General features: G+C 36.5%; 1 protein-coding gene across 1 annotated transcript; it reads left to right on the forward strand.

Annotated features, from left to right (window-relative positions):
* The first annotated feature begins 547 nt into the window (after positions 1-547).
* Positions 548-3,396, forward strand: LOC109106156 (POU domain, class 3, transcription factor 1). The gene has a single exon (XM_042772820.1). The coding sequence runs from the start codon at positions 757-759 to the stop codon at positions 1,861-1,863; it is 1,107 nt and encodes a 368-aa protein (XP_042628754.1). The 5' UTR covers positions 548-756; the 3' UTR covers positions 1,864-3,396.
* The last annotated feature ends 9,454 nt before the right edge of the window (positions 3,397-12,850 follow it).

Here is a 12,850-nt window from a genome sequence, read left to right on the forward strand (position 1 = left end):
AGTTTAAATAAAATTAGATGGGTAGTGTATGTTTTACAGGGTGGGCTGTAGATTGTTTATGCATTTATGCATAATGATGGAGATTGTCTGATATGTTACAGAGTGGGCGGTCGGTAGGCTATTTCTGTATGATGTTTTATTAATTCGATGCATGCTTCCGTGATTGTGCATTCGTGTGCTACTTGAACACGATAATCATAAATATCGTGTATGTGGGCAACACTTAAATGATATTGCCATATAAACATCTTTTAATGTACATACTGATCCTCATCTTTCTCCTGGGTGTCTCCTAAAATACTTTAGAATACTAATCTACATCCATGCATGGAGGAGCGGTAACGACTAAAAGGAAGCAATGCTAGACGGGTCATTCTTCCACCCCACCAAAAAGAGTACCACACTCCCCCACGTGGTTATTTGCAAAACAACCCTCAAAGCCCAGTAATTTCCTATGGTTTTGCTGCTCACGCTCTTTAGACTAGCGGGGAGAGGAGAAGAAAGGGGAAAAAGAGAAATCGTCTAGTGAAAGTGGCCAATTGCGAGTAACCGGGATCACGGCGCCCGGCAGCCAACCAAGCGGCCCGCGAGAAGTAATAAGGAACCCTGGTGGGCTGTAGTCGGCGAGGAACCAATGCACGCGTAGGGGAGGCGTGTCTTAGCGCTTCCCTAAGACCTCCCAGAGCAGGTTGTTGCGTTTTGGGCTCTAAAGCTCAAAGATCTCCAAAGTGCTTGTCAGTTTTCTAAGTCGGAGCCATGGCGACAACAGCTCAGTATATTCCGCGGAATAACTCATTGCCTTCAAACCCGCTAATGCATCCGGATTCGGATAGGATGCACCAGGGGACGACCTACAGAGAGGTGCAGAAAATGATGCACCACGAGTACTTACAAGGGCTAGCGACCAACACGGGACATCCGATGAGCCTAACGCACCACCAGTGGCTGCCAACCTCCAGCACCGACTGGACCAGCGGCACCCACATCGGACAAGCGGAGCACAACAAAGGCAGTGTGCAGAGCAGAGAAGACCTGGGGAACGGCTATCACAGATCGCATCTGGTCCACCAGCCGACGCAAAACAGCCACCACGGATCATGGGCGCCGACCACAACACACCACTTATCCCCGCTTTCTCCCGCCTCCAATGGTCACCAGTCGCTGGTCTACTCTCAGACGGGCTACACTATGTTAAGCCCCCAGCCGTCGCTGCACCACGGCTTGCGGGACCCGCTCCACGACGACGCGGGTAGCCATGACAACCAGATGGAGTCCCCTCAGCAGCCGTTCAGCCACCACCAGGACCACTCGGACGAAGACGCCCCAAGCTCCGACGACCTGGAGCAGTTCGCCAAACAGTTCAAGCAAAGGCGCATCAAACTTGGTTTTACGCAGGCGGACGTGGGCTTAGCGCTGGGCACGCTCTACGGAAACGTCTTTTCCCAGACCACCATCTGTCGATTTGAGGCTCTGCAACTTAGTTTCAAAAACATGTGCAAACTGAAACCTCTGCTTAACAAATGGTTAGAGGAGACAGATTCAAACACTGGCAGCCCCACGAATTTGGACAAGATTGCAGCACAGGGCCGGAAACGAAAGAAGAGGACCTCCATCGAAGTCGGAGTGAAAGGGGCACTGGAAAACCATTTCTTAAAGTGCCCCAAGCCCTCCGCCCACGAAATCACCAGTTTAGCTGGCACTCTGCAGTTGGAAAAAGAGGTTGTGCGTGTATGGTTTTGCAACAGAAGACAGAAAGAGAAAAGAATGACACCGGTGGGGGTCCCTCATCCAACCATGGAGGACGTATACTCACAAGCGGAGACACCCCCTCTCCATCACACGCTACAGAGTTCTGTCCAGTGACTGCTATCATAAACAGTGTACTTGTTTGAAAATAAACTACAATGGATTTTGTTTATCCCCTTTGTTTATCCCAAGTGATCAGAGACAGAAAGTTTGGGAAGAGTTTGCGGACATCTTACGGGACGCCAATAATTCTGAATAACGTAAAAAAAAAAAAAAAGCATTAATTACCACGTCAGCTTCGCGTGCATTTATCATATCAGTACCAGTGTTTACGAAAATCGTATCGCTTGTGCCACTTTGGAAAAAATCGATTCTTTCACCGCCGATCAAAGGGAGCTACGAGCCACAAAAGGGCAATGTCTCCTTGGACAAAGGAGAATGGACAGTGATTTTATTAAAGCGATTAACCAGATTAATGATCATAATGATTTATCCGATATTATTTGTGTTGTTTACTTTTTTTCTTTTTTTTTATGGTTTAACGTTAAAAAAAAAAAATTCTGTCTAGCGAGTATTTTACTTTAATATCAACTAAGACAGAGGAAATTCGTGATGTAAAGAACAGGCACTTGGTCAAAACCTCCAAAACAAGCAAGTGCACCAGAAACTGTTTACAATAATCGTTTCTTAGCACCTGCTATCGTCTAAAGATGCATAGACGTTAAAATGGCAACATGAATACACTGTCTGAAACAATATTTAGTCATATTGAGTTCTACTGTTTTCATTTTTTCCTCTTTGCATGAGGCACTTATAATATTATGTTATTTTCATTTCTTGTTTGTTTTTTTAATGTAAACGACATTAATGCTTTGCTTGTTTACAGTTTTTTGAACCGGCACTATTACAGCAAGTAAACATATTGAGAGTGATGAGTCAAAATGAGAAAGAAAGAAATATCTCAGGTAATTTTCAGTGCCCAAAAATCGTGCTGTCCTCTTAGTTCTTCTTCAATATTGGCCAACTCTTGACACTCTCTATGTCAGCTGTGCCCGTTTAGTTTATGTTCATTACATTTTGCATCCTACTCATGAGCCTGGACACGGAGAAAAGTTGTTATAGTGAATAAGGGATGTGTTTTCGGCACTTCTTTTCAGGATTAGGGGAAAAATAGGAGGCTGGTAACGTTTCGCGTTGTTTCTCAAGATCTGACATTTTTCATTGGACAGCAGGTGTTCATTTCTGCAGTGTTATTTGAAACAGTGTGAATATACAACCTTTTCCAAAAAAAAGTAATAAAAATAAAAAATTAATTACAAGAGAAAAGATTTTAAATAAATAGTTGTCAGGATTATTTCCAATATGTAAATATGTCGAATATGTAAACATATGTATTTGTTCTGGGTTCGTTTTGTTTTGTTTTCCGGGCAGTTTTGTACACTTACTAATTCCAAGAAGATATTTTAATATTTCATTTATGACCATTTATATATCTATATATTTATTTCCTACGTGTTTGGAGCTTTTTTTTTTTTTTGTTCGGCTCTGATTATTATGTTGCAGTGGATTACAAATGTTTTGTTTACTACATTGGTTGTATGTTGATTGCGAAATGTAGACTGCAAAGTCACGTTTATATTTATGTTATAGTAATATTTTATTACTTACATAAAACATATATACAAGAACACGACTTCTGTCTTTTTTGAAGTACATTTTCACACATATCATGGTCATGGTGAACGAAATAAGGGTTCATAAAATGACTCAGGATTTCGTGTTTTTTGCCATTCGAACCTTAAAATTGTTGGTCGATGTGTTTAAATCAATGCACAGATCCAAGCTATGATCATATAATTCTTTGCTCATGCACGATTAAATGAATGAAAAATAATTCAAACAAGAAACAACATTTTAATGTGGACAATCAAGTAGTTTAAAATGCATTTTAAACAGACACTATTTTTCCAGCTAGAAATGTTAAAAATTTGCTTTCGCTCTATTAAAACATAATTAAAAGTACGATTAATAGAAATGCACAACCTGTGTAAGAGAACACATAACGGCACCATCAAGTCTACAATAATGCATTTATGGCCTATATATTGAGGTAGGCTACGTCAAATTTTTAAAGCCTAATACTAGGCCTACCATTCATTTCACGAATTTCCAGTTTCTTATTTCATAAACTCTAGGTTTATACGTTTTAAAAAGTATAATTTGTGGTTATTCTAAAACCCAGTGGATTGTGTCAATTATTTACTTTGGAACATCAAGATCCCATACTACTGACCATGTAAATTTATCCTAAAACCAGTTATCGAAACAGTCTTGACTGTTTTCTAAGAAAAGAAAAAAAAATACTTAAAAATACTTAAAAGGACTTAGCTAAATTCGTTTGATTTCACATGAGCTTGGAATTGGGAATTTGCCGTTTTTGTCCGTGACTTGCAAATCAGAATTCGAAGTGTTTTAGAAGATTCTTATTTCTTTTATAAGCATCTTGAGGCATCTTCTATTCATCGTTTGATGGCGCTGATTTCCCTTACAGACAGCACTACAACACTCTCAGCTCATGTTATCGTTTGCTTTGAGATATATATATATATATATATATATATATATATATATATATATATATATATATATATATATATATATATAGGCTTATATAATTTCTCCTATTTAATAAGTTTTAAGAACGGACAGATCAAAGCATGTATCAGGATGCTGATAAATGCTGGTTGAAAATGAACGTGGTCATGTGAAGAGGTTATGTTATTTGTTAGTGAGTAATGTAAAGAGTAATGTAGGCTAAATAATGTTTTCTGTCAAAATTACATTACACTCTTTGCCAAATTGTAGATAGGACCTAATAACAATTATGTTAACAATATTTTAAATCTGTCGTTGGATATGTAATTTTTTTTCCCCCCATTTGAAAAGTTCTCATTGACTATTTTATTTCTATTCTTTTTCCCCGGTTTTTCTCCGTTCGCATTGGATTTGGGGTGCTTCGTGTAGAAAGTATATAGCCTACAATTGGCAACTTTTATTAATTAAAAATGAGGTAGTTAATGAAGTCCAAATCATTTATACAACTAATGTAATGATAATAAATAAATATATAAATAAACTGTTTTAGTATAGTTAAATTCATCTCAGCATCCTAAATAAGCTTGGCCTGTAGTCAAAATGAATATACCAACCGAGAAAAGGTTTGTTAGGCTATAAATTAAACATAAGGGATCAAGTTTAAAATTCTTATACCTTGGCTTCTTTTCTTTTTTCAGTTTTTCTTAGACAACTAACATTTCTGGTTTGTGATATATGTGACCCTGCCTGTCAAAACGCAGCTAAAGTCTTTTTTTTTTTTTTTTTTTGTGATTTACTGTTTTCTACATAAAATCGTCCTTCGTAAAGAGGTAATGAACATTCTGTGAAAATACCTTTGTATCTTTAATATTGTCTGAGTAATGCCATGTCAAAGATTGAAATCATAGTGCGATTAATTGTTGAAATCAAACTATGATGCTTGTTATCTCATAATTCGATTTTGAGACTTTAGTCTGGATTACACAGACAGTGTCACATATGTGATACGAGCTGTGTGTCCAATTATTCAGGCATCGCATTGGAAAAGAAGTTATGACAAAACAGTGATTCCCAAGCGCCCCCTAACGGCGTAAAGAGTTAATGCACGAGCTACGGTGCATTGGGTTCGTGGTTCAGTTTTCCACAATCCTCCTCAAAAGTCATGCTAATAATCCATTGGTTCTCAGATGATGTGCTTCCTTTAATCCCATTCCAACATTTATCTCTAAAAAGTTTATAGGCCTATTTCAAATAATAACTGCTAGCTGTTAGAATTTAGACCATTTTTTTTGATAGGTTGTCTTTTGGCACACCCTTTCTTCTAATAAATCATCTTCCTAAAACAGGGACTTATTCCCAAAGCTTTACAGTCTATAGAACAAATCTTACAGGATCTGTATTACTTTGTTATTTCCTTGTTAGAGAGAGAATGTAGCTTTTATTTAATATCCAGAGCTCATTGGGAAATGGGAAGAAATCGAAAGGAATATTGTCAAGCTTACATCTATTCTACTAGAAAAAGAGACAGAAAGATCAGGAAAGAGATAAGCATCTTAGAATATGCAATTACCTTCCATGTTTTAGCCCACCCAGAGGCAAAGGTGGTACAGGTGTGTCTAGGTGAAGAGCTAATGGGAATCACACACACACACACCTTTTTTTATCATTAAAACTATTCAATTAAACTACACTTTTCTAAATGTGACATCATATTAACTTATCCACCACTAAAAATGACTTACCACTGTGGTTATAAATAGGCACAGTAAACCATGAATGAATCTGTGTGGAATGAGTCTCCAGGGCCAGAGTTTGTCCAGATGTCACTATGAACAACAGCTCTGTAAGAAAGCAGATAGCATGTCCACAGCAGGCTGTATTTCCAAAGAGTTAGGCTTTTGTTCAAATGGGATGTATGCCGTGATTGACAGTGACTTAATCATTAAATCCTGGACCATACATTTCCAGTGACCACCAGTTAAACTCTTTAGGACAAAGGATATGCATTAATTTATCCTGCTGTGAGACAAAGTCATATTATGGTGGTTTGTTGCATGTTATAATAATATTGCATTATTTTAGCTTCCTGTCATGGTGATTATGAAATAACCATTCGTAGGCCCTATATTTAAGACATTATTGATTGGTGCTTTCTACAAAAATTGGATTACAAAACTGGCTTCTAAAGTCTTACAAGTTCTCAAACTTCATGGAGACAGACTAAGGGTTTAGTGTATAAAGACACTAAATGCTTGAAGGTTGAATAAGAAACACCCATTAAAGACAATCTATAGGAGAAGAGCACTTAAATGTACAAGTCTGATGAGTACAGCTTTGTTACTTATGCATAATTACACCAAACAATAGGAAGATGCACTCTGGGATGGCCATTGCCATCAGGCTTACCTGAAAACACAGTGGCTCCTTTCTCTCTCCACTGTACAAATCACTTCCTGGCTCATGCCCACATCTGGCGAACCACAGACCCAGGCTGAGCCTGGGCATTTGAGACACAATGCCACCTCCTCCATCAGTAGAGTATCATCCAACACAGGAGATGTGGATTAGCAATGATTAGCAGGGATTATAGCTGGTTAATGGTGGGAAAATACATTAGGAGCCACAGGCTCAGGGAGGGATTTCGCTCACGCTAGCGGATTTGCATTGATCCAGGGCAAATGAATGAGGATTAGCCGCATCTATCTACAGATAAATAACATTAAGCGTATTGTTTGGGCACGAGCTGTTATTAATGACATTACATACACCACAACAATGCCGGTAATTATAACAAATGGGACAAATAATGCATTTAATGGTATTTTTAAATTTGTGTCTTGTTCTGAGAGGGTGTGAAGATTTTCAGGAGCTAAGGTTTAGTGGAAATAATATACCACTGGAATGTAGTGCAGTTTCATTAGAAGTCTGTTTAAAAAACCAAAACACAAAAGAATATACACTGGAAAACCTGTATTCTGCAAAAAACTAAACAACATAATGTTGTTCCAAACTTGTATGACTGACATGTAACACAAAATATATTTTGAATAAAAATAAGGGCCCGCTTTGATTTTCAATATATGGACAAAAAGAAAAAATTCAAAACATCTAATTTTGTGTCCTGCAGAAGAAAGGCAGTCATGCATGTATGGAACAATATTAGGATGAGTAAATGATGACAGCACTTTATTCACAAGATAATAGTGTTTAACACATGTATCATGCACAATTTAGTTTTTAAGACCAGTTTTCAACCCCAAAAACTAAACAGACCATTCTTTGCCGCTGTGTCTTCAAGCCTCCTAGATGTCAACTGTGAAGATCAGACTGAAGCGATCAGAATCTCGTTTATATATATATATTTAACAAACAATAGTTAAATTATTAGATAAAATTTAAAAATAAGAAAAGGTGCTTGTTTGAAACACTGGAACCTTCTGGAAGAGTAGAGCTGTAAGTGTAAATAAACCGTTAGAAATAGCACTATATATTTTTTGTTGTTAGCTATTCTGGTGCTTTATAAGATTAATCATAAGATCTCATTTCATTAATCGCATTTCTACCAAATTAATGGACAGGCCAGGTTTAAAAATGGTCTGTTGTGTTCCTCCCCGGGACATCAGAAAGTTCAGAACAAGAGATTTTTGCAGCTTAGTTTCAATAAATGCTCTTATTTTAGCTGTGGAGGATGTTTTGAGTTCTGAAAGTTACAGTATGTTTTCATAGCACAATGAACTCTTTTATCTCAAGAGACCAAGGAAAATTTGATTCTTCATGATATGTCCCCTTTAAGCAGAATTTCTTCAGCGACGACCACACATTGTGGTGCGTGATAGCGCATACTGCTACACAAGGGTGCGTTTGTCCCCTTCAAAGCAACTGATGGAAAGCCAGTGAGGAACAGACACGGAGGGACTTGTGCACTCGCACTTGCATCACCAAAGTTACCCAGCAAGTGATCTGATAATCTTTACCATTGTTCTGTCTACCCTCATCTCCTGCACTCACGGCCTACACTCGACTTTCCGCTTGCTATCATTTATGTAATAAACACCTGATTCCAACAGCGAAGGGCAGAGTGGTTGAGAATCAGAGGAGGAAGGAGGGGAAAATGTATTTTTTTTCATCAAAAATTCTCTCTCTTCCATACCTCAAGGTTTCACCTCACAGGCGCATGAAAGATGGGCAACAATGTGGCCTCACAGTGATCAGCTATTTACCATATGAAAAGCTTCGGCTGAGCACAGGAGAAGTCAGATGCTGAGTTATTTATGATGCCGGGGCCTTGTATCTATATGGACCCTTCTTCAATTTGATTCTCAAATACAGACCCATGTATAGAGGATACAAGTGAAGTCATGGAGAGTCCTCTTACTTATCCACTGCTTCTTTCCTTCGCTTCAAGTGGGCCACAGCACCTGTCTGTGCTGATGCTCTGGTGATGTAATGAATCCTTAGAACTGTATAGGAATGTCTGGGGTTAAATTAAACTTGTTCTCTTAAGGTCTTTAGCGTTTTAAGTTGCATCTCAAGTTTGTAAGAAAAAAAATTATGTTTACAGTAATGCAGTTGCAAGTCAAAAGGCCAGTCGTTAATAAAAAAAGTTTATTCCATCTGTAAAGTCTAAATCATCCTTTTGATATAGAACTGTGTGTGTGTGTGTGTGTGTGTGTATATATATATATATATATATATATATATATATATATATATATATATATATATATATATATATATATATCAGTTACATACATGTTTTTTTTTTTTTTTTTTTTTTTGTATGCGTGAATCAAGAAAAGGTTTTTGAGATCACTGGGCTTGGGGTTTAAATGCTCACAACATGAGCTGGAAATCCTTGATTGCAAATAACTTTGAACAGACTAGGTTAGTAAGAAATTCTATTACATGAGTTTTATGTGAACCATTAAAGTGTATAATTTGAAACTGTATATATACAAAACAATTGATCCTATTCTTAATAAGTGTTTTAGTTTGATCATCCAGTTAAAATATCTAAAAAACGCTTACAAATCAAGTTACTTGAGAAGCAATACGTCATAAAAAAATAATGTTTTGAAGATAATGTATCCTTAATACAAGTGTATTTCGTGTTAGATTTCCGTTTAAGTAAAAACAAGGGAGAAACAATTGAAAAATCTGCCAGGGCAGTAAAACAAATGCATTTATTTTCAGGATAAAATCTAAAACAAGTTTTAATATTTTATAAAGTGTTGCTTTGTAAGCAAACATATGAAGACTTCAGATGCAAAGTCCGTCTGATATTTTTTCTTTTAAATTAGCATTTTTATCAGGTTTCTATGTTTAGGCTCAGTAATTTTACTTTAATGACAATGAAAAGGTTATTAGTCAGCTATTTTAATGTCTTATTTAAAAAAATACCCCATGTTATTTTCATAGAAGTCTGATAAAAATGCTAATTAAAAAAAAAAAATCTCAGACTTTTTATATATTAAGTGTTCTTTTATCTATTTTAATTGTGTTCTTTTAACTATTTTAAGCATTTCACTGGGAAACAAAAAGGAGTAAAAGTTCAAGTAAAAAAAAATACAATTCATTAAGTTAGTGTAAAACTGCACAGACTTTCACCTCTAGGTGTATTGCCATTATTTGTTTCTTTTTGGGGATAATTTAATATAGTAATAAACAGTACAATGTAGCCACAGATGCTTAAATAATTTACTCTGGAATGGTCATTTAATCTTCAGTATTGGAGTTCATCTTAATAATGAATTAAGAATTAGCTATTTTTTTCCATTATTAAAATGACAAATGCAAGAGAAACCGAACATACTTGATGCATTCTTTTGCTCATGCACTGATATCTTGTGTCTTACGATAGAATCAAGTGTCTTATAGAGGGAAAAAATATATATATATACTTTGAATGCCATTATCAGAACAGTCCTGAATTCCTCTTGTCTCTGATATGCTACATCTCAAATATTATGTTATAGTACAAATGTCCATCTCTCTGTCCTGTGTAATTTTTTATAGAGCTAAAATCTTAGGAAGGTCACAAGTTAGTAACTCACCCCGAAGGCCTTCTCAAAGGTGTAAGTCGAGCTACTGTATAGGTTCTCCAATACTTCACATTCAAAACCTAGCCTGTGTGTGTTGGCCATCCTAGGGGATGCTCTTAAGACTTAAATCCCAAGGTTGACTGTAGCTCTAGGGGGAAAAATTAAATGACAGAGTCTGAAAGAAGACTACACTAAACAATAGGAAGGTCACAAGGGCTGGGAGATTTTCAGGGTCTTTCAGACAATTGCTCTATCGTATTGTATAGCACTTTTAAAAAACTATAAACCAGATAAATAAACACTTGTTGTGCTGTGCAATTGTTTGTATTTCCACAATTCTGCAAATGGTCTTGTTCAACAACATGTTGCACATGAAGGTTTTTCTTTTTTAATAGGCAAAGAAGAAAATTAATCAGATGTCTGATTTTTGCTCCAAAACATGTACTATGGCTTTCGCCCACAAACTCAATTTTACATTTTGTATTTGAGGGTGATGACCAACTTCTTTGAAATCTCTTTCATTTCTCTGCATGTTCTGGTTCAGGCCCACCCTCTTTGCCCTCCAAAGCACTGCCACAAGAGAGACGAGCAATGTGCAAACGAGCCCTTCAGCTCACAACTGCCAAAATAACAACAACAACAACAAAAAGAAATAAATGAGAAAGATGAAATAAGGGGAGACAAGGAGGGAGTGCGAGACGGAGCGAGATGAAATAGAGACCTGCTGCTGAGCTCAAGGACGCAGCGCACGACTGCGTAATTAGAAATGTACACAGACGATTTAGATGCAGGGATGTGATTAGGGAAAGCAGTCTTCATCTTAATCAGCTCACTTCTGAGAGCTCCTTATGGATGGGAGGGGGACATACTCTCAGAGAACAAGACTGAAACCATCCACTCAGTCAAAAAGACTGTAGAACTAAGGGAGATACCAGGAAAGAGAGGGAGCGACATGAAAAACAGAGGTGGAGAGCAGGAAAAGATTGACTGGCGACAAAGAGATTGAGAGCTGTGAAAGGATGAAGACAGAGAAAGAGACAGAAAAAGTGAAAATCGAAACATCAATAATGGCAACAGTGAACCATTTTCAGAAAACAACCATTTTCAGAAAACAACTGCCAAGATAAATATTTGGTAATTTATATTATTTATGAAAATTCTAAATCATAATTATGCTCAGAATATTTTAAATTCGTGTTTTTAAAATTGTTATTAAGAAAATAATAGAAATAATAATTACCTTGATAAAAATTAAAGTATATATTCTTAGGTTTTAATCTGAGTGTTTCCTTGAAAAAAAATAATAATTTCAGTGGGAAAAAAGGAAAACGAAATGTGTAATTTATAAAACTAGTTTCCTGAACAAATACAAACCATTTTGTATTAGCAACAAGACCTAGAAAATGTGCTTATGTGGTGAATTACTGATTTTTTTAAAGTAAAAAAATAAATAACTCAATGTGACTGAATCAGCCACATCAGGTTACACCAATGAAAGCAATGATGGGTCAGATCAGCTAGAAATAGCTAATGGCACGTCACTTTTTGCAGTGCATGCAAGGTCATTTTAATGTGTACATAGTACTGTGGAAGTGACTAAGAGACATTATACAATGACTAATTACTCTCATACTATACGTGATCTCTATTATTTTTCCATTATCAAAAAATAAAATAAAAACAGGTTGTACCAGTAGCCTTGACGTCTTGTGTAATGAAAAGCTTTGATAACTATATGGTGCCCATTTTTATTTTTCAGAAGTTTAATCTAGTACTCATTACAGTTTGCGTATAGGCTGTGTCGTAGTACAGAAGATGTGGTTAATAATTTTATCACTAAACATCTGGAAAATACAAAAGCCTATGCACAGCAGTTATTTGTATTATTTTAGTTCAGCTTTTATTATGATTAAGCCCCACCTTTTTATTTATCAATTAAAAACATTGAGTGTGAATCCTTTTTGAATCAAGTGGTATTTATCACTCTTAACTAATCGGACTGAACAGGTCAGAGTCAACCACACTTTATCAGAACTGAAAAGTATCAGCACAGGTGTTCCACAGGGATGTGTCAATTTTCCTATACTTTTCACATTGTATACTAATGAGTTCAAGTTGTAATGCGAATCATTTCGTTGTGAAATTCTCAGGTGATACAGCTTTACTTAGCTTTTCGTATGAGAATTCGGATCCGTCAGTATATTTTTCCGAGGTTTCAAGATTTGTAGAGTGGTGTGATTTAAATAATCTTATTTTCATTTTAAATAAAAAAGACAGAAGAGGTGATTTTCGTCCCCAGTAGGTGATTATACACTAGTAATTATACATGAAACATGGCTAAAATTGCAATGACTGCAGGGAAAGGGTAATATCAGGCCCCTGAGTCACTGTATGAACAGTCAGTTCTCAGGGAAGCACATAAAATCTTAGCTGACACACTGCACACACAGTATGAACTGTTACCCTCT

The sequence above is a fragment of the Cyprinus carpio genome, chromosome A16 (assembly GCF_018340385.1).
Source record: "Cyprinus carpio isolate SPL01 chromosome A16, ASM1834038v1, whole genome shotgun sequence".
In the NCBI taxonomy this organism is placed as follows: Eukaryota; Metazoa; Chordata; class Actinopteri; order Cypriniformes; family Cyprinidae; genus Cyprinus; species Cyprinus carpio.